General features: G+C 32.8%; 3 protein-coding genes across 3 annotated transcripts; 1 reads left to right on the forward strand and 2 right to left on the reverse strand.

Moving 5' to 3' along the window:
* The first annotated feature begins 1,929 nt into the window (after window positions 1-1,929).
* LOC11438023 (cytochrome P450 71D9) lies at window positions 1,930-5,484 on the forward strand. The gene is made up of 2 exons (XM_003600274.4): window positions 1,930-2,889; window positions 4,579-5,484. The coding sequence occupies exons 1-2, from the start codon at window positions 2,005-2,007 to the stop codon at window positions 5,191-5,193; spliced, it is 1,500 nt and encodes a 499-aa protein (XP_003600322.1). The 5' UTR covers window positions 1,930-2,004; the 3' UTR covers window positions 5,194-5,484.
* Window positions 5,485-6,740: 1,256 nt separating this feature from the next.
* Window positions 6,741-8,958, reverse strand: LOC11443550 (cytochrome P450 71D10). Its single transcript, XM_003600275.4, has 2 exons — window positions 7,999-8,958; window positions 6,741-7,624 (listed from the first exon to the last, which is right to left on the reverse strand). Exons 1-2 carry the CDS (start codon window positions 8,902-8,904, stop codon window positions 7,001-7,003), a joined length of 1,530 nt encoding a protein of 509 aa, XP_003600323.1. The 5' UTR covers window positions 8,905-8,958; the 3' UTR covers window positions 6,741-7,000.
* Window positions 8,959-19,817: 10,859 nt separating this feature from the next.
* Window positions 19,818-22,360, reverse strand: LOC11446525 (cytochrome P450 71D9). Its single transcript, XM_003600279.4, has 2 exons — window positions 21,467-22,360; window positions 19,818-20,763 (listed from the first exon to the last, which is right to left on the reverse strand). The coding sequence occupies exons 1-2, from the start codon at window positions 22,331-22,333 to the stop codon at window positions 20,149-20,151; spliced, it is 1,482 nt and encodes a 493-aa protein (XP_003600327.1). The 5' UTR covers window positions 22,334-22,360; the 3' UTR covers window positions 19,818-20,148.
* Between the last annotated feature and the right edge of the window lie 688 nt (window positions 22,361-23,048).

Below are 23,048 nucleotides of genomic sequence, written 5' to 3' on the forward strand. Positions count from 1 at the left end.
TGACAAACCATCCAATATAGAAATTTAATCTTTTCAGGAGCAACTAAACGCCAAATCCACTTCCAAGATCCGACCTCATCCTCGCTTGAGTTCTACTTCATGAGCCACTTATATCCAGCTTTGACTGAATAAATACCATCCAAATTACCCTTCCAAGTAAAGCCATCTTGTACCCGACCATTCAAACACACTAGGGTGCCACAGATAGCCTCAACTATAGGAGAAGGAAGTTAGGTATATAAACGACCCAACACCCAAGTATCATCTTGAATCACATCCGCTATTGTCAAGTGGACATCATGAATATCAACATATAAAACATGTTCGCACATCTTCCCAAATTTTGTCCATGGTGCATACCAGAAGGAAGAAGACCCATCTCCCAGTCTATATTCGAACGCATTTTGAAGCGCTGCCTTTGCTTTCATGATAGATTGCCACAGAATGGAACCATGGGTTATGGGCATATCAAGAAAGAACTTATCACCAACATACTTGTGTCGAAGCAGAGAGACCCACAACTTATTTGAGTTACAATGAATGTCCCAAACCAGCTTTCCCAACATAGCCGTATTTGATTCGCGAGCCCTTCGAATACCCAAACCACCAAGTTTCCACGGCCTAGTGATCTTATCCCATCCCACAAGATGTACACCCTTATCCTTGTTCCCCTTCCACAAAAAACTACGCGCATACTTATCTATGTTCTCACAAATAGAAGATGGTAACCAAGCAATCTGCATGTAATAGCTAGGAATTGAGGTCAACACCGACTGAGCTAGTGCCAATCTACCCGCCTTGTTAAGTAGCTTATTTTTCCAAGAAGCTAATCTCCTTTGAATTTTATCAATCAAAAACTCATAGTCACTTTTAGTTAACCTCCCATGAATCATAGGGAAGCCAAGATACTTTTCTAGCAAAATGGTTTGCCGAATTCCAGTTGTTGCAACCATCGATTCAATCTTACTTCTTCTGGTGGTAGCTGAGAAGAAGGCTCGTGATTTATTAATATTAACTTTCAACCCCGACATATTTGCAAAATTTGTCAAAATCCCTTCCACCATAATAGCCTGAGATATTTATATAAAACTTAATTGCATGGATAGAGAATTCAAGAATTTGTTGGTAAAAAGGAGGGGATTCAAATCTTAATCCTTATAACCATTCCAAGGTAATTTGTAATTTTATTTCCGATAACAAATCAAATATTCATGCACATTTTCCCCTATGTATATATAAAAATCTTTGTTGTACATTTAAGTTAAACACAATCTATGTTGATACAATCCAGATTTATCCCTATTACTTGCACATTTCAGTACATTTGCAAAATTGTCATCAATCCATAAACAAATTGGAGATGTTAGCTTTTATGGTACCCGTTTTAGGTATTTGTGTTTCGAAACAAAACTGGTTGAAATTTGGAGCTACAACGACGGTGAAGATGGAGCACCCTCATGCGGTGCTTATCATGGTGTTAGCCGGTCGGAGCATGGAAGTTGCACTGAATTTCCCAAAAATTATGGAGGGTTAATTTGAAATAGGAAAAGGGTATTAAATCATTTTTCATAGGGGATGATCACACTCATGGATTGGATTTTCTTGTATCTTCATGTGTTATTGTCGTCATATTTTAAAGTCTTTCCCAGTATAGCTTCCCTTAGCAACTGTTACCTTTGGTCAAATATAAGAAAAGAAATTAATAGATTTGATTTTGAAATTTAAAAAGTCTATGTATATGTATGTGATCATGATAGATATATTTTTTTACTTATTTTGAAATCAACCTAGTATTATCTATATGCATGATCTTTGATCTTTGCGAACATATATACTTTTTTAACAAAATACATTTAATAATGCAAAGTCGTGGATTCAATTCCGCAATCTGGCAGCTAGACTCTATAGAATAAAACAAAATTATGAAAATTTAACATTCTATATATATTAAAGTTAAAAACGAATTTAATCACAAAAACTGAAAGCCATTTTTCTGCTTCTAACATGGATATTCAAACCCTATACTTTACATCCATTTTTTCCCTTCTCTTTTTCGTGTTTATAGTAAACAAAATAGTGACCAAGAAATCCAACTCATCAACTCCAAATTTACCACCAGGTCCATTGATGTTACCTATTATAGGAAACATACACAACCTTATTGGTTCACTTCCTCATCATAGGCTAAGAGATTTATCAACAAAATATGGACCCTTAATGCATCTAAAGCTTGGAGAAGTTTCTACTATTGTGGTATCATCAGCAGAATATGCTAAAGAAGTGTTGAAAACACATGATCTTGTCTTTGCATCAAGGCCTCCTATCCAAGCTTCAAAGATAATGAGTTATAATTCTATTGGTTTGTCTTTTTCACCTTATGGTGATTATTGGAGACAACTTAGAAAAATTTGTGCACTAGAACTTTTAAGTTCAAAACGTGTTCAATCTTTTCAACCAATTCGAAGCGAAGAGATGACTAATCTAATCAAATGGATAGCTTCAAAGGAAGGATCAGAAATTAATCTCACCAAAGAAGTGAATTCAAGAATATTTTTAATCACTTCAAGAGTTGCCTTTGGGAAGGAGTGCAAGGATAATAAAAAATTCATATCATTGGTATGGGAAGCCACCAGAGTTGCTGGAGGTTTTAATTTGGGAGATTTGTACCCTTCTTATAAATGGCTTCAAAACATATCTGGGTTGAAGCCTAAGCTAGAAAAGTTACACAAACAAACCGACGTGATATTGCAAAACATTATTGATGAACATAGGTTGGTTGATAAATCAAGGGCAATTGAAGATCATAGTGAAGAAGTGGCAGAAGATCTTGTAGATGTTCTATTGAAGCAGGATTGTTTAAGTGATAATAGTGTCAAGGCTGTGATCTTGGTAAGCATAACAACTTTATTTTTTCGGTTTTGTAGGAAAAAAATTATTTCTAATTTATTGTTTTCAAAGTTTAATTTAATATTAATTTTTGTTTTGTCAATATTACCCTTCAATCTATTGTAGAGAGAGAAAAGGTTGTGATATAATAAATATGATCGTACCTGATCAGAAGGTGACTGTCGGTGCTTTAAATGCGGTGGTATAAGTGGTGGTGAAATGCGCCAAAATGCTTCTTGGAGTGGATGGGGTGCGTGTACTTGCAGGCACTCCGACGCTCAAGTAAGTAGAGATCAGAGAGTGAGGGTTTAGAGGAAGAGATAGATTCTACCTTGGGGACTGCTATGAGTCCCCTATTTATAAAGGTGGAGAGCTGCAGAGCCGTTGTAATGGTACACTTGGCTCCGGCGGTTATGAAATCGTGGGAAGTGTAACAGCTAGAGAGTTTATTGCGGGAACGTGAAGAGAGACGTTGTGATTCGTTTGAACTAGTCTCGCTCGCTCCGTGCACCCCTTGCGGGAAGGGGGTGTGTTGCAAGTAAACTTGTCAAACGTGGTGTTTGCGCTTCAGATTGTATTGGGCCTAAGTAAATGAGCCAAATGTCCTTTTGACCGGTCAAGAATAAAATAATAATTAATATTATAGAAAAAGACAAATAATTTCATTAAATTATATAACAAAATAATTTATTTATTTGACAAGAAAATTGGATATTAACTACGAAACATATTTTAGCTAAATTTTAGCAAATGTTATTTAGATACAGATTTATTGTGAATTAGCTGTCATATTGGTCGTATCAAGCAGCAAATTATCTATCAAAATATTTCCTAACTCATTTGTAACTAAAATTTTAAAACTCCTAGCTAATTCCCAATTAATATGTAGCCAAATATTGGTCAAAAGTTTATGTTTCGTACCCAAATGGCTAGGATAAAGTCGCAAAAAAGCTTGTCAGATTGAGAATCAACAAGCATTTTGAGGTTATCGGCGAAGGAGGTGGCAAATCGGTGCGAGAGACGAAGCAATGGACAACAACGTTGAGTGCAAAATCGAGATCAGAAGTGAGAGTGGGATTGCGATAATGATAGACTGGGGCATTGTGTTTTTTGAGAGATTGTATATATTTTTTTGTTCTTAATTTCAATGAAATGGTTGCTAATTGTTTTGATATTTAATACCGTTACATTTTGTAGCAAATATTGGATTTTCTTGTATTCCTTTATTGGTATGCTTAAACAATCTTACGTGACCTCGTAATATATTTAACGAATGCTATTTGAAGAATAAAAACAAATATATATGTTTCTCAACGTAAATTATAAAAAAAAAAAAACGAATGCGATAATGATTTTTTTTGTTAGGGAACGGCTGCGATAATGATAGAGTGGTGCGGTTGTTTTTATATCTTCCTTTGGTAAAGCAGTAATTTATGATTTCCTTACATTTATCAACTTACTAAAAAGTTATTTCAATGTGTATATTAGGATAATAAATTTTCTCAACGTAAATTATGAAGGAAACATAAAAGTATAAATTATGTTTCTTGGTGTTGAATCCATTTTTTTAACTAATTAATTGGTCTATTAATATTATTTGGGTTTTATTTTCTCGTGGATGCTATTCAAATCAATTTAACTAGCTTATTATCTTGAAAAAAAATTAACTAACTAGATCTCCTGATTTTTAAGGATATGTATGGAGGTGGAAGTGAGACATCAGCTTCTACCATATTATGGGCAATGGCAGAGATGATTAAAAATCCAAGAATTATGAAAAAGTTACAAGCTGAGGTAAGAGAGGTATTTGAAAAAGAAAGAAAACCCAATGAAAGTGACATGGAGAAATTAAAATATTTAAAGTGTGTTGTGAAAGAGACATTGAGATTACATCCTCCTGGAGCATTTTTATTGCCAAGGGAGTGTGGACAAGCATGTGAAATAAATGGGTATGGTATACCATTTAAAAGCAAAGTGATAGTGAATGCTTGGGCCATTGGAAGAGATCCAAATAATTGGGATGATCCAGAAAGATTTTATCCTGAAAGGTTCATCGACAATTGTGTAGATTATTACAAAGGTAATAATTTTGAGTTCATTCCGTTTGGCAGTGGCAGAAGAATGTGTCCAGGGGTCACATTTGGATTGGTCAATATTGAGTTTTCACTTGCATTGTTGATGTATCACTTTGATTGGAAACTTCCCAATGCAATGAAAAAGGAAGATTTAGACATGAGTGAGAGTTTTGGAGTAGCTGTTACTAGAAAAAATGATTTACACCTTATTCCCTTCACTTATCATCCATAGCATACTCCTCATGTTGAATGGAAGTGAATTTTTTTTCACAAAATATTTTGATTAATGTGAAGATTGTGAGTATCTATCTGAAAAATACATATAATATTAAAATCTAGGTCATGTAAAATATTTAAACACAAGAGCCAAGAAAAAATAAACTTTCCTCCAAAGTATAGTTTTGTTCAACCCTTCTTTTTGTTGTTGATAAGAAGAGAATTATATGTACTCATGTGTATGTGTATGGCAAGATTTTAAATATTTGAAATAAAGCTATTACCAATTGCAATAAAGTTGTGAATACCTCGGTAGTTCGAATATAAACAAATAAATAAAACCCGGTCAGAGTCTAAATGCAGCGGATAACAGAACACAAAGATAAAGAGTAAGCTTTAGATTGAATCAGACTCTCTTTTTTCTCTCATGTCTTCTATAAACGTTAGCCTTGTGACTTGGAGGATACATAATCAACCTCTTGATTATTCATTTGTCATCAACCTCATTATTTGAAACGATGTTCCTTTTATAATCATGAGAAGAGATCTGTTGCGGAAAGAGCCATTGAGAAGTACAGAGTCGTTGAAGTTGTACCCGATGTAGAGTGTACAATACAAATTCACAGGCTGTAAATGTAGGAACCTAGCTTTCAGATTCCATCATTAATTTTGGTATTGGTAGGATGATCAAATATTCTGGTATAGTTCTCTAACTAGACTCTCTTCTACTACATTGTTGAGGCACAGGGCCGGCCCTAGGCATAGGCCGCGAGTGTGACGGCCTAGGGCCCATGCTCGTAGGGGGCCCTAAATTTTTTTTATAGGGGGGGTGTATATAGCAAAGCTAAGGAAAAAGTGAGGTGCGTATAGTAATTCGTAACAGCAGGTCTAATTCTAAATCATTTTCTGGGCCCATTAGGAATAAAACAGAAGAAAAAAAAACGTGGAAAGGCCCAATAAAGAGGAAAATAATGAAATTGGCCCAACTAACACAAACAAAAATTCTTTTTGTATTGGTTTCTATTGAGTATCTGATTTATTTAAAGATGTTGCCTAAAAAACATTTGTCTGGTAGTGAAAAACGAAAAAAAACAAAACGAAATGAAGAGCTAATTAAATCACAACAAGGAGCTTTTGATGTTACTTATAATTTTACTTAACTTTGTTGGGTTAGGTTCGCCCCCCCAACTTTTTTGTTTTGTTTTTCCTTTTTATTAATAATATATAGGATGAGGTGTATTTGACACAATATTTTGGGGTGCAAGCATAGCTGGGATGTCAAAATATCGTATTATAGTGACTTTGGGTGCCAGCATAGTTGAGATGTCAACCACTATAACTGAAAAAAAATATGATGCAAGACAAAAAATATGATGCAAGACAAAGGGCCCTTTTTTCATACTATGCCTAAGGCCTGTAAAACTCTAGGAACGGCCCTGTTGAGGCATCAACGAACTGGCATTCTGCCAAATTTCTTCTTAAACTTCTATTTCATTTTTTTTTTCGTTTTGCAGACTGTAAGCTACCAGATGCTTCAATCTTGGCTACCGTACAATTGATGTCTTGATGAAACAGACTTTAACTATTTTTTACGTTCTCTTAGTAAACAAAAGACGATCGTTCATAGTAAGTGACATAATGTATTCTCTCAGCCGGTAAATGGCAGATACTACTTTCCTATTAACATGCACACTCGATCAATTCGTCGGTGGACAAACTGTTCTTCTAGTTTTGTTATCTTGTTTTCAACAAAACCTCAAAGATAGATATTTGTATCTAAACTATTTTAATTCATACATAAACTTCGAAACAATTTTATTTAACTACAACTTAGGAGACGAATGATACATAATCGGAATCAAGCACAAATCATGTTTCCTTCTAACCGACAAACCAAACGATTCAGTCATGTCAAGTTCTTCAGCCTTATTTCCATCAACCATTTTCCAATCGAAATGGAAAAGCAAATTTGCTAGTAAGATTTCAACATTAGCAATGCCAAACGTAATTCCAGGACACATTCTTCTCCCAGCACCGAATGGAATAAACTGAAAATCCACACCTTTGTAATCAACTGAGCTATCAATGAACCTTTCTGGATAAAATTTCTTCGGTTCATTCCAGTAGTTTGGATCCATTCCAATTGCAGACGCATTAACTATGACTTTAGTCTTAGCTGGTATTTCATATCCATTTATTTCACAACTTTCACTGCATTCCCTTGGTAGTAACAATGGAACGGGACCATGCAGACGAAATGTTTCTTTTATTACCGACTTTAAGTATTTTAGTTCGTGAATGTTTGCTTCATCTACATGACCTTTTGCATCGAACACCCTTCTTACCTCGGCTTGTGCCTTTTCCATCACTCTAGGGTTTTTGATAAGTTCCGACATCGCCCACTCTGAGGTTTTGGCCGATGTACCACTTCCCGCACTAAAGATATCCTGAAAGAAATGATTCACATGTAAATCATTTTTAACAATATTTTACCATATAATTGCACGGATATAGGGTTTTAAATCAAGGTTTGCAATCGTAATCTGAGCTGCTACATCATGGTTTTTGATGTCTCCGCAACCTCCACATGACCACGATTAAGGCAACATCAAGCAAATTCGATTGCATGAATTGTACACATATTGTTCTTAAACATTTTTTAATAACTCGTGGAGCGTCTCACTTAAGAGACAGCGTAAATAAACAAAGCAAGTTCTAAAAAGTTTGTGGTGTGTGATTGTGTTTGAAAGAACTTATTTGCAGCTTATGTGAGATTAAATAATAACATAAACACTTGGTTTCCAAATTGCAAAATACTAACCAACATGTTTGCTTTGATAATGCTGTCAGATAAAGGATGCTCAAGATTGTTCTGCTTCTGAAGCCTTAGTAATACATCAACTAAATCTTCACCATCTTTTCTATTGATTTTCTTTGTTTCTAAACTTGTATCCAATTGATGATACCTTAAAATTTTCTCAAGAATCCTATCAATTTCTTTATGCACCTCCTCAGCTTTAGCTTTTACCCCTGTCAAAAAATGAAGCACTTGAAATGAAGGAAACAAATCAACCATAGAAAAACCACCAACTAGTTTCAAAACATCCTTCATAGCAACCATAAAAGCTTCTTGATCTTCAGATTTTCCTCCTAAAGCAATTCTTGATGTTAAACCAAAAGAAAATAAATTAATCATCTTACTAAGATTAATACATGACCCTTCACTCAAACCTATCTCTTTGACAATATTTGACACTTCTTGTTCCCTAATTGATTGAAATGATTCAACACGTTTTGGTGTTAATAGTTCAAAGGTGCAAATTTTTCTCATTTGTCTCCAATAACTACCATAAGGTGAAAATGTCATGCCCTTAGAACCATAGGTTATAATATCAGCAGCTAGAAGATGTGGCCTATCTGAAAATTTGTTGTCATGTGTTTTCATTATTTGTTTTGCAATTTCAGGTGAAGAAACAACTATGGTTGAAATTTCACCTAGTTTTATATGCATTATTGGTCCATATTTTTGTGATAATTTTGTTAGGCTATGATGAGGCATTGAACCAATTTGATGCAAGTTTCCTATAATAGGTAGTGTTGGTGGACCTGGTGGTAACTTGGAGTTTGAAGGTTTTGGTTTTTTTGATTTGAAAAATAGGATAAATACTATGAACAAGAAGAAGGATAAGAACATAGGTGATACAATATTTTTGGTGTTAAGCTCCATGGTTTCTGAAGGGAAAAGCTATCTTAGATGTCAGATTAATTCTGAACTTATGTATGTGGCCACAAATAATATTGGAAGGTGCCAAGGACTTTATATGAAGAAAAAAGTCTTAAATAAATAATTCATTATTTTTAGTTAATTTTTTGAGGGAAAATAATTAATGCTCATTGGTAATTTTATTTTTGCTTGCTTAATTTTTCATTCTAAAGACTAAATTTTTTTTATTATTTTTTTACGGAAAAAAAATGGGATAGAGGTTTAGGTTTTTTTTTAAATTTTTTTTTGGAAAGATTTTAAGGAAGAGATTTAGTTTCATTTTTTTGAAACTTTTATTCCATCCATTAAAAATGAACAAAATATAATGTGTTATAACTTTTCTATTCTTTTATTTTTTTACTAAAATTTTCTAATCTTATTTAACCCTTTATTTAAAAAAATATTATTCATAGAATTAAAACAAATGTTCTTATACAAACATATATTCTCTATGTCAAAATTTTATACTTACATAAACTATATTCTCTATCATCTTCCTTTGTCATTTTATCTCACTAATATAACAAATATATAATGACCCTTGAACCCTTGAAATACACTTAAGAAATAAGCAATAAAAAGTAGTTTACAGTCCCCCCAAAACCCACAAACACATCAATAAAAAGATAATTCATAACCTGAATTTATCACTCGATTCATTTGAATATTGAATTCAGTTTCTATATATCTCGTGGATTGTACAATACTATTTTTTAATTCAGTGAGTGGTACCCATACGTAAATAAACTGGGAAGCATCATTGGTTATCCTGGTATCTTTTTGGATTACTACGTCAGTATCATGTCTTATTAGTATTATTGTTGTCTTTGATAAAGAATATGAAAGAAGGAAACATGGAGACAAAATAGTACCTATTATAATTTAAAATTAAGGGTATTGATGGGATGCATTATTCCACTCAATTTCCTCCTCTCATTTTCAATCTAAACAATATGGAACATAAACTCGTTCCATTCCATTTAATTTTATCTCATTTCATCATATTCCATCAGTTTAAACATAACCTAAACGTAATATTAAGCCATACAAAGGAAAGGACATTAATATTAATAATGATATATATTTCACATCTAAACCAAGAATATTACCAAAAAACAAAGTTTAACAAGATACCATAATCTTTCAACTTCATTCACTCATATAATAACAAGATACCAAATTTGATAAAAAATAAAAAAAAAAAAAAAAACAAGATACCAAATATTATTGCACATACTTTTATCGTACAAAGAGTGATGATTACATACATTATCCTTCTTCTATAAACCTATTTAAAATTCAGACCTACAGACACACACATCTGCGGTGGCGGTTCCACCGTATGGCGATCCCGGGCGGTCGCTCGGGCTCGATCGATCATTTTTGCACATTAAACTCAACCAAATAGATCTTGGAATTTTATTTAACACACTATTGACGGGTTCATCTCTCTTATTTTAACGGGTTAATTGTTCAAATTTACCCTGTAATATACTCTATGTTTGAAAAATGACCCAATAAAATATAAAACATATATATATGACAGTGTATATATATATATATATATATATATATATAGAATTTCATTTTTAATTTTTATAAAATGAAATCGCATTTTTTAATCTATAAGATTTTCCTTTTGTATTTTGAGGGACCAAATATGCTAACTGAGATGATATCATCTCCATTGGGATATTCTTCTGTTTTTCGTGAAGATCCAGAACTATGTCTTTTTCCACAATGGATTTAAGGGAACTGGATACGAAGAATCCCAAGTTCAAAACATTGCTTCGGTGCCAAGTGGCAAATTTAGTTCCATGACATGCTTCGTTAATCTTTGTAACCTTTATATGTTTTTATTCTTTTGTCTTTCTTATCTAAAAGATCCATTAATTCCAAATATTTCTTCCAAAAACAAATCTTATTAAAAGTAAATAAGTACGAAATGTTAATGACGATGGCGAGGAAGACACCATTGTTTGATTATGACCAAAAAAGTTAGGCTGAGTCTATTACTGTTTGATTATGATACCATTGTTTGATTAGTTTGATTAGTTTCACACCCACTCGTGCAGAGTGTAGACTCAAAAGGGATGATAAGTCGTCTAAAATGATTATCATTAGTTGGAAGCTTATTACAGAATAATAATCAAGCAAACAAAGATACATTTAAAGGAACATCCTTATGTCAAGTATGTTCTGACATAGATGTAAAGTGTTCTGGTTCTTGACTGGTAAGAAAACTTTACACTCGATGCACCAAATATCATGTCTTCGAATCGAGTTTCCAATGCCAAATATCCTAAATATATATCAACTTGTAATGACACATCATCAAGTAAAATCCTCCACTCCTTTAACTGGTCCTCTTCCCATACCAACAATCTACGACGCCACGTCCAAGCCTCGCCACCCTCACCCCCACCTTAATAAATAATCTCTGCCAATGTCCACCACTTATTTTCAGTCAAATAACAGCCTCTGAAACCTATTAAAAATTTAGTATTTTATATGCGGATTTTTTCCGTCTCTAATATCAATTTTCTAGTAAATTAATAAAAAAATTGATGGCGAAATTAATAAATTATTTGAATAGAATTATAGTAATATTTTTTTAGTGTATCTATTACAATAAATAAATATAATTTGTTGGATTTCATTTTAAAAAATTATGTGATCGATAGGATTTTAGAAATCTGTCAAATGGATTCGATCCATCCATATTATCACCTCAGAACCGGAACGATTCAAAACTCTTATATAATTTTTCCAAGGTTGTACTTCTTCCGGTCGGATTTATAAGAAAATTTTGGACTTATTTATAAGAAAAAGTTACAACTTGTAAGATACTATATTTATTGGTTAAAGGACATTTCTAATCATAATTTAATTGTGATCTTTTTAATATTAGTAGGTATATTTAATACATCACAAATTTTTATGAAGGTATATTTGTAAAAATATATAAAAAGTTACAACAATTAATGACTATCTTGATTTTGATGATTTTTAGTTTTTTCATATAATAAGAAGCGGAGGCAGTAGGATTTTACTTCATGATGTGTCATTGCAAGTTGATATTTAGGATATTTGGTGTTGGAAACTCGATTTGACGACATGATATTTGGTACGTGGAGTGTACAGTTTTCTTACCAGCCAAGAACGAGAGCACTTTACATCGATGTCAGAATATACTTGACATAAGGATGTTCCTTTAAATGTATCTTTGTTTGCTTGACTATTATTCCGCAATAGGCTTCCAACTAATCATCTTTTTAGACGACGTATCATCCCTTTTGAGTCTAAACTCTGCACGAGTAAGTGTGAAACTAATCAAACTAATCAAACAATGGTGTCATAATCAAACAATAGTAGACTCATCCCAACTTTTTTTGTCAAAATCAAACAATGGTGTCTTCCTCGTTATCGTCATTAACACTTCATACTTATTCTTCCCATTAAAGTGACTTTATATCTTATTACTTTGTTCTCACATTCGTCGTCATATATACATCGATCATTCTATTAAACTTAACTTCATTCTATTTTAAAGTTATTATCTCATCTTATAGTTACTTTCGACTTCAACAACTTTCCTCACTAAGACTTTATTATAATTTAAGGAGTTATTCTCTCGATATCGGTCTTTATTATTATCGTCAAACATTATAACTATTACATCATTCACTCTTATCATCCTTCATTCATTCTTACTTAGGTCATTATCTCTCTAGTGATTCGTTAACTTGCCTCATCGATAATATTACCCCTACATTACTCTTTAATTAACACACAACTTTCTATTGCCATTATATCTCGTCTTATCAATTCTCTCAGTATCATTTTTTCTCTTAAATCGACCACACTCATTTCATTTAAACATAAGGTCGTTGCTTCACCAATATCATTCATACTAACATTATCCCCTACGTTAACTTACGCCTTTATATTTCCGATTACCATCCCTTCACCTAGCATTTTCATATATTGACTCATCTTCTTCACCGTCTACTACCTTAGGCCACTAACAGCGTATGCTTGTTTTACTTAGTTTTTGTACTCTTTAATTTTAAATTATGTTATTAGACTTAACCTTCATTCCTAGGATCTTATAGTACCTCCGTCTCCTACCTATGAACTATTCCTAATAAAATCCCATTTTCTTCATTAATTCTCTAATTCGACATCACTATTTACATCGTTATGATCTTGTCCGATTATTCATGAGTAACTCGACATTCATCCTTACCGCGACTGACATACCTCACAATATCCCTTTATCCAACCTACTCCCCTCTATCATCCGTTACCTACACCTCATCGTATATTTATCATTACCATTTACCTTGACTATTCTTCTCTTCAACCTAACAACTTTCTTACGTACTCGCTCTTCGTATATATTCGTCTCTACAATTATCCTTTACTCTAATTTACTATTATTTTCATCTTTATTAGTTAATGAATCAACCTTTTACAACTCTCTCTACTTTAACTTCAAGTCTTTCGTAAGGAAATAAATCAAGAGGGAATAAGGTGTGGAAAATAATTTTGATTTCATTTGTAGACTTTAATTTTAAGTGAATAATTAATAGCCTTTAGATTAATTCGGTTTAATGGATGAGATTTGGTGTCAACAGATCCGTTGACACCTGATTTCAACGAATCCTGTCTCATATATATATATATATATATATATATATATATATATATATATATATATATATTTGCTGTCAAAATGTTACTGTTTTGTGATAATTAATCATATATATGAAATAAAAAAAAATATTTAATCAATTATAATTTGTCTAATTAGTAACTTGATCATCAAACTACTTCTCTTGAATAAAACTAATCATTTATGAAGCAAAAGGATTTCAATATCCACAATAGAGGATAGAAAAAAGGATAAATAGACTTTATAAGGGTTAAAATAAGGATAATTTTTTTCTCTCATTAGTGTTGCTTTCTGTATTGGTAAAAAAAAAATTAATATCATTTGATACTATGTAATATGTGTGAATGTCTAACACTTGCAATTGCTTTGATTTCAGTTAGATGGCCCGATTTTCTTTGTGTCTCTTCTGTATTCTCAATTAGCCTTAGTTCAACTTCATTGGTCCCAATGGCCTCGTAGTCATACATTGAAACCGGTGAACAATGTAGTGAAATAGATTCACCAAGGTTTTGGTCTTCAAGGTTTCTCCATTGCTTTTCCTTATACTCCCTCCGTCCCAAATTGTATGTCGCTTTGGAAAAAAAAATTGTCCCAAATTATAAGTCGCTTTACAATACCAATGAAATATTAATGTTACTTTTCCTATTATATCCTTAATTATTAATTATTCCTTCTTCTTTCAATTATTTCATTTATCTTTTCCATACCATTTATTAAGGATAATTTTGTAAAACAACTCATAATTTCTCTTCCCCACACAATATTAATTACATTTCTTAATACGTGTGAAATTGCCAAAACGTCATACAATTTGGGACGGAGGGAGTATAACATAAAATCTTGCAAACTAAATAAATATAGGATCTTGTTAATCAGTGTCCCGTTAAGGAAGCCAAATGAAGAAATGTAAGTCAGAAAAGACACTTTTTAAACTTTTAATGCATTGATTACACAACTTTCAATGCAAATATTACTATATTTGCTTCTTTAACCAATGCCTCGGGGGCACCGGTTAATATTTCCCATAAATATATAGCTAAGGTGAAAAGGCACTTCATTTCGGTGGGCTAGGAGGTGGGACACGATTATTAATACTTGTCTTTGGAGTTAATTGGAGACCATTTACAAGCCGAAACATAACCTCCCATAAAATAACGGTAGATGGATTATCGATTGGCACACCAACCACATGCTAGGTACCATTGTCTTTTTTTTGAAGGAAATGCTAGGTACCATTGTCTTTTTTTTGAAGGAAATGCTAGGTACCATTGTCTATCATTATAGCATCACCGAACATAATGACACTTACACCACAACTCAGTAATGCTTTAGTAGTGTAAAAACGTGTTTGCACTAGTAATGCATTATTGGGTTCTGGGTCGAGTGGTGTTGTGTTTGGGGATGATATCATCACAGGCAATGGTGCCTTGCATATGGTTGGTGGTGTGCAAATTGATAATCCATCTACCGTTGTTGTACGAAAGGTTATGCATCGGCTTGTAAATGATATCCAATTAATTACAAAGAAAATAATTAATAATTGTGTTCCAACTCGTAGCCCATCCAACTAGAGTGGTTTTTCATTTTTAGCTGCATATTTATTGGTTGTCCTGATTATCTCGTATCTAAGTAAAAGAAATGGAAAAAAAAACCAAACAGACCAAAACATTGTCGAATCTATACCACATCACAACTCACCAATTTCAATTTCTTCCACATATGTGATAGCTACAGTTCAATCTCCATTAACCACTACCTCGTGTTCTCGTATAACAAAGGTAGCCTTTGATCCGATTCATTGTGGTTCTATGTTAGCTGTTGTGATCGTTGATGGTATGCACTTGATTATGACTTGATATATTTTCCCCTTCAGTTTTAATATATTCTTTGTACATTATTATTTACATTCATCATTATTTTAACCATATATATAACTATTTCCAATTGAATGACATTAAGATCTATGAAGCCTTATTTTACCCATTTTGTGTTAATCTGTTTTAGTTTTTGTAAACGATTTTATGCAAGTTGGACCGTTCCTTCCCACACTAATCGTGGTTCTTGTGCAAGTTGGCATTCCTTCTGTTGTTAAGGGTGGTAGAGTACTTTGACCGAAAATGCTAGAACTTGAGGGAATATGTACGTTGTGCACTGTGAACGGATTTGCTTGGTGTGCAAATGCGGTTGCATTATTATGCACATTTGCCATTATCGAAGATGGCATACCATATGGTCGTTCCTTATGAAGGTTCTGCGCATTTGTGTTTCGATCATCAAGCCTAGGCCTGACTAAAGGAGAACTTGGGATACTGGTAGTCAAAGGAACACCAACAGTGAACGGGGGCATAAAGGTTCCCATTTCTAGTCGTGTCATTGAAGAGGACGTCGAAACGGTTGAGGGAGCGGTTACTCCCATTTCCGTTGAAACTGGCATAGCCATGGTTGCCCCCACGACGGTCGACACGTTTAAATCTCCCAAAGGAGTAGTCGCTTGTAAAGATTGTGCATGTGAAGACGGTTGCGAAGATGATGAACTGGCACGAGCCATAGGCCATAGATTTACAACTCCTCAAATAAATGCCCAAACAATTTGGTATTTTTAGCAATAAAGTTACCCGAAAATAGTAACAAAATTCTAAAAACGGATTTCTCAAGGAGATGAGTTTTGAAAAAGTTTTGATAAACAGTTTTTTTTTTCATGAAAAAGTTTTGAAAATCAATTACACAAACAGAGTCCCACTGGGCGTGCCAATTTGTTTACCGGTGTTTTCGACAAACTACGGGCTAGTTCTGATTATTACAAGCGAGAACGAACTAGAAATCTCAGGACATGTTGTGCAAAGGTTTTGTTCGAAAACGGTTTGAAAAAGGCCACGAAACGTACTCAGTTACTTAGAGAGCAGGACGAGTTTTAGACCAAAAAAGGCAAAGTCTCTCGACAGGTTTGAGATTGCAAGTAAAAGCAAGATAAAATTAAAGGAAATGGTAAAAGTTTAAATGCATAAACTTAAAGCAAATTTAAAATGCATTGCATTGAAAGAAAAGTGGTCTACAAATCAGTTTACATACATTATGTATAACTCGTTTCCCTAGACGCCGGTAGCTTGAGTGTTGTAGAATTTCTATAAATGATTTGTGACCCATTTTCCGACTAGGAAACTCTTATTTATACATAAAGAAAGTAACTTGAAAAATCCTAATCCCATGATCAGCACTTCCTCCGTATTGGAAAACCGCTTTTCCCCACGTTCCCACTAAGGAAACCGCCTTTGAGCTTGAAATCGTGCCTTTCCCTCCTTGACTGCTTGACTTTGACGCAACCCCGCATTTAGCTTTGTTCTATTGAACTCTTGATCATGCGCGTTAAGTTAGCTATCTTGTCAAAATCCTCACATTAAAATGAGAAAGTCTTCGATTCCTGCTAAGTTAAAAGTCAACTAAATGTTGACAACATTAAATGAGCCTATCGAAATTACAGGCTAACACAGGATTAACTTCATTATTAGCTAATCTTAAAGACACAAACCTTTGCCTTTGTGAGACTTTGATGTTTTAATTAGCTGCTATGGGAGGCTTCTATTGAGTATCAACCTCTTGTTTAACTTGTTCTTCATAAAATATTGCACGAACAACTAGATTAGAACTTTTCTCCTTCTTATTCCAATCCCAAATTTCCGATTCATACACTGACATCTCTGTCAATCATAATTTAGTGATTCATAGGATTATAGAGCCTATAAACACTTATCTGATGATATCCAACCAATATCATAGGTTCACTTTTATCACCTAGCTTCTTTCTCTTTGCATCTAAAACATGCTTATAGCACAAGCAACCAAACACTCTTAAGTGTTTTGCAGACTGCTTCCTTCCCATCCATACTTCTTCTGGAATCTTATCAAGTTTCTTTGTTGGAAATCTATTCATAATGTATGTTACAGTCTTCATAGATTCTCCCCATAAAGTATTTGACACATTCTTCAATTTTAACATGCTTCTAGTCATGTCAAGTAATGTTCTATTTCTTCTCTCAGCTAAACCATTATGTTGTGGTGTATATACAACAATCACCTCATAAATTATGCCATTTTCTTCACAAATAACATGCTTCTGGTCATGTCAAGCAATGTTCTATTTCTTCTCTCAGCTAAACCATTATGTTGTGGAGTATATACAACAATCACCTCATGAATTACACCATTTTCTTCACAAAACTTCTCAAAAACCTTTATAGTATACTCTCCACCTCCATCAGTTCTTAAACTCGTAATAGATTTACCACTTTGTTTTTCTACAAAGAACTTGAACTTCTGGAATATATCAAAAGCACCACTCTTTGCTTTGATTAGACATACCCAAATATTCTTGCTAAATTCATCCAAAAAACTGATGAAGTATTTGATTCTTCCCATTGAAGGAACCTCTAATGGACCATTTACATCAAAATATACTACATTCAGCACCTCTTTTGATCTATGAGTTGTAGTAGAGATGAATGCAGTTCTAGGTTGCTTGCCTATCAACCTAGTATCATAAAATTTATGAGGTATATCCAACTTAGGTACTACCAAAATCATCTCTTTGTCAACTAAATGATTAAGACTTATGTAATTAAGATGGCCAAACATATAGTGCCATAGCCAGCTATCTTCATTGTTCACAATAGCAGATAAGCAATTCAATTTAGCAACTTTCATATCAGTCTAAAATGTTTTATTCTTTGCAAGGGGAGTTTTCATAACTAACCTTTGATTCTTATCAAACAACTTCAAAGAATTATCCTTCATAGTTATCGAGTAACCCTTCTGAACCAATTGACCAACACTTAGCAAGTTGCATACCGGGGGCATAGAGAACATCTTCAATTACAACTAATCTTCAATTCTTTCCTTCAATAGATATCTTTCCCATGCCTTCTGCAACTAATGTTGTATGATCAACAAGCTTCACCTTGGTATTCTTCCAAGGATCGATTTCTTTTAACAAATTCTTATTAAAAGTCATGTGGTTAAATCAAACAGTATCTAAGAACCATCTTTTTGAATTGCAGCTCTCAGTACTGATTGTTGTCACCATCAACAAGACTGTGTCAGAATCTAAGTCTTCTTTTGCAATCTTAGCATGTTCCTCTTCATTCTTTACTTTCTTCCCTTTACCAGACCGGCATTCAGATGCATAGAGGGCAAACTTTTCACAATTATAGCATTAATCCTTCTTCTTATGAAAACATTTCTTCTTGTTTTGATAAAAACTTCATCCTTTTGAACATTCACCATTTTCAATGACTTTGTTCTTCCATTTTGACCAGTTTCCTCCCTTGGAGTTATTCTTGCCTTTCTTGAAGTTCTTCTTAACAAAATCATCTCTATTAATAGTTTGAACTTGCAATTGTTGTTGAATTGATCTTTCACTACTTCTTTCATACACCATCAATTCATGTGCCTCCAAAGAACTATGCAATTCTTCAATCTTCAAGGTATTCACATCTGTTGATTCTTGTATGGCCACAACTATAAAAGCAGACCTTGAAGATAAAGTTATCATAATCTTCTCAACTATTTTCTTATCAGAAATTGTTCCACTACAAACCTTCATCTGATTTACAACATTAATCAGCATGGAGATGTAATCAACAATCTTTTTCTCATCTTCCATTTGCATCAACTCAAATTTCCTTCTTAATAACTGAAGCTTTATCTGCTTCACCTTAGCATCTCCTTCATGGTACCATTCAAGAATATCCCAAGCTTCATTTGATCTTGTGGATTTAGAAATTCTCACAAAGTTTCCTCCAACAAAATGAAGAACAATGTCTTACAATCCTTCTTCTTTAACTCCTTGTATGCATTCCTATGCATCTCAGTAGGATTTTCACCCAGTTCATCATAACCGTTTTGCACAATATTAAATAAATCCTTTGCCCCAAACAGATTCTTCATCACAACACTCCAACTTTCCCAATTTCCACTTTCAAGGGTTGGAAGATGAGTATTGAAACTGCTGTTACCATTCATGGCTTCACTCATAGCGTTTATGCACCTTGATTAATTGTGTGATTGAAGTTTCTTGCTCCATTGGATCAAAACCAGAAGCTCTTGATGCCAATTTGATAACGCAACCAAGATTGCTAGCAATGCAAGCGATGAATTTCTTATGAAATTATTGTTGAGAAATTGAGAGAAGAAAGAAGAGATTAATTGTTGTAAACTATGTGTATTTCATTAATTGTGAAAATAGTTACAACACTCCTTATATAGGACTTATTCAATTTGCTTGCTTAGTAAGCAATCTAAACAAACTTAACAAACTTAGCTACATCACCTGACTCACTTGTAACAAACTACTAAACATGTTTTATTCCAAACAAACTTGAATTAAAACTAACATCTATAGTATTGATGATCTCCCAGGATTCCTTGCAATAATTATTCGATCCTTTGATATTATGATCATAACTACACGATATTGTTAGCAATCAAAAGATTTTGTGATTTAAATTTCACAGCTTCCATTTAACATGTGGAGTGGGCTATGGATGATATGCGTAGGGAATAAGGTGCAAATCATTTTTCCTAATAACAGCCGTTCCAAAACTCTCACACATGTCTAAATCTTCTTTTTTCACAGCGCCGGGAAGTTTCCAATCAAAGTGGTACATCAACAATGCAAGTGAAAACTCAACACTGACCAATCCAAATGTAACCCCTGGACACATTCTTCTGCCACTGCCAAACGGAATGAACTCAAAATTATTACCTTTGTAATAATCTACACAATTGTCGATGAACCTTTCAGGATAAAATCTTTCTGGATCATCCCAATTATTTGGATCTCTTCCAATGGCCCAAACATTCACTATTACTTTGCTTTTAAATGGGATACCATACCCATTTATTTCACATGCTTGTCCACACTCCCTTGGCAATAAAAATGCACCAGGAGGGTGTAATCTCAATGTCTCTTTCACAACACACTTTAAATATTTTAATTTCTCCATGTCACTTTCATTGGGTTTTCTTTCTTTTTCAAATACCTCTCTTACCTCAGCTTGTAACTTTTTCATTATTCTTGGATTTTTAATCATCTCTGCCGTTGCCCATATTATGGTAGAAGCTGATGTCTCACTTCCACCTCCATACATATCCTAAAACAAATCAGGAGATCTAGCTAGTTAGATTTTTTTGTAAAAAAATATAAGTTAGGTAAATTGATTTGAATAGCATCCAGGAAAAACTAAAACCCAAATAATATTTATAGACCTATTAGTTAAAAAAAATTATTGAGTCAACACCAAGAAACATAATTTATACTTTTATTTTTCCTTAATAATTATTTACGTTTAGAAATTTTTTGTACCAAAAAAAAAAAATTATTTACGTTTATAAAATTTATTATCCTTATGTACACATGAAATAATTTTTTAGCAAGGTAATGAAAGTAAGGAAATCATAAACTATTGCGTTAGCAAAGGAAGATATAAATGTGTTCAACTGTTTCTTTATTTTCCAAATAGTATTCGTGATAGCTTAGTTCCATTTTAATGGTCATTTAGATTGTTTAAACATACATACCAATAGATCTACTACTAAAAAAACAAAAATTAATGAGGGAAAACATGAAATCCCTCTCTACTTAATTTGATGAAATATTTGTCATTTTTCTATTATATTCATAACTATTTTTTATATCACTAGACCTATTCTCTCTATACAGTAAAGATTTAACGGTCTTATTGACAAAATAAAAAAATAATATTGAATTGAATTAAAATTAAAAAATAAAAAATAAATAGAAATAGAAATAAAAATAAAAATAAAAATTTTCATACAAAAAAAAGGTATGCTTACCAAGATCACAGCCTTGACACTATTATCACTTAAACAATCCTGCTTCAATAGAACATCTACAAGATCTTCTTCACTATGATCTTTAATAGCCCTTGATTTATTAACCAACCTATGTTCATCAATAATGTTTTGCAATATCACGTCGGTTTGTTTGTGTAACTTTTCTAGCTTAGGCTTCAACCCAGATAGGTTTTGAAGCCATTTATAAGAAGGGTACAAATCTCCCAAATTAAAACCTCCAGCACTCCTGGTGGATTCCCATACCAATGATATGAATTTCTTGTTATCCTTGCACTCCTTCCCAAAGGCTACCCTTGAAGTGATTAAAAATATTCTTGAAAAAACTTCTTTGGTGAGATTAATTTCTGATCCTTCTTTTGAAGCTATCCATTTGATAAGATTAGTCATCTCTTCGGCTCGAATTGGTTGAAAAGATTGAACACGTTTTGAACTTAAAAGTTCTAGTGCACAAATTTTTCTAAGTTGTCTCCAATAATCACCATAAGGTGAAAAAGACAAACCAATAGAATTATAACTCATTATCTTTGAAGCTTGGATAGGAGGCCTTGATGCAAAGACAAGATCATGTGTTTTCAACACTTCTTTAGCATATTCTGCTGATGATACCACAATAGTAGAAACTTCTCCAAGCTTTAGATGCATTAAAGGTCCATATTTTGTTGATAAATCTCTTAGCCTATGATGAGGAAGTGAACCAATAAGGTTGTGTATGTTTCCTATAAAAGGTAACTTCAATGGACCTGGTGGTAAATTTGGAGTTGATGAGTTGGATTTCTTGGTCACTATTTTGTTTACTATAAACATGAAAATGAAAATGGAGGTGAAGTATAGGATTTGAATATCCATGTTAGAAGCAGAAAAATGGCTTTCAGTTTTTGTGATGACATTCGTTTCTAATTCTAATATATATATATATATATATATATATATATATATATATATATATATATATATATATATATATAAAGTTGAGGTTTTTTGTCGTTACACTAATGCCTATAATTTTATTTTAGTGTTCCATAATGTGTATAATTATTTTTATAAAATTTTAATTTTAATTAAAAGTACAAGTGTATATATAGATGCCTAAATATATTATACTTATATATATTTTGTACTTTTATATTGTAACGAATTATGCATATCTTTTTCTTATTAGAAAAAACAAAACATATTTTTTTCAATGACACCAATGTAACAAATATAATATTATATAATATAAATTCTTATCTTTTTTAATAACACAAAAAATATGGTATTCTTATAACGAAATTTGTTATAGAGGATAATTGGAAAAGAAAAAACCAACTATTTTGATATTATTTATGTTATTATTTGAAATAGTCATAGTATAGATAAATAATCATAAATGGTCATAAATCGAAATAAAAGAGATCCATGATTTTGTCAACAAAAGTACAATTTGAAATAACAGAGATGAAATATAATATATCAATAGTGTCTTAAACAAAATTAAGAGGTAAATGACCTTTCCGAGACCTCTTTGCGGTGAATGTTCTAATAATATCAACATCATCAAGTGACTTTTGTTGCGCGCGTG

The sequence above is a fragment of the Medicago truncatula genome, chromosome 3 (assembly GCF_003473485.1).
Source record: "Medicago truncatula cultivar Jemalong A17 chromosome 3, MtrunA17r5.0-ANR, whole genome shotgun sequence".
NCBI lineage: Eukaryota > Viridiplantae > Streptophyta > Magnoliopsida > Fabales > Fabaceae > Medicago > Medicago truncatula.

Coding starts and splice junctions, on each gene's coding strand:
- LOC11446525 (XM_003600279.4), bottom strand. CDS start 22,333: ATGGATATTCAAATCCTATACTTCACCTCCATTTTCATTTTCATGTTT. Junction 20,764..21,466: donor GTGTCAAGGCTGTGATCTTG/GTAAGCATACCT, acceptor GATTTGTTTTAG/GATATGTATGGAGGTGGAAG.
- LOC11438023 (XM_003600274.4), top strand. CDS start 2,005: ATGGATATTCAAACCCTATACTTTACATCCATTTTTTCCCTTCTCTTT. Junction 2,890..4,578: donor GTGTCAAGGCTGTGATCTTG/GTAAGCATAACA, acceptor CTGATTTTTAAG/GATATGTATGGAGGTGGAAG.
- LOC11443550 (XM_003600275.4), bottom strand. CDS start 8,904: ATGGAGCTTAACACCAAAAATATTGTATCACCTATGTTCTTATCCTTC. Junction 7,625..7,998: donor TTATCAAAGCAAACATGTTG/GTTAGTATTTTG, acceptor CATTTCTTTCAG/GATATCTTTAGTGCGGGAAG.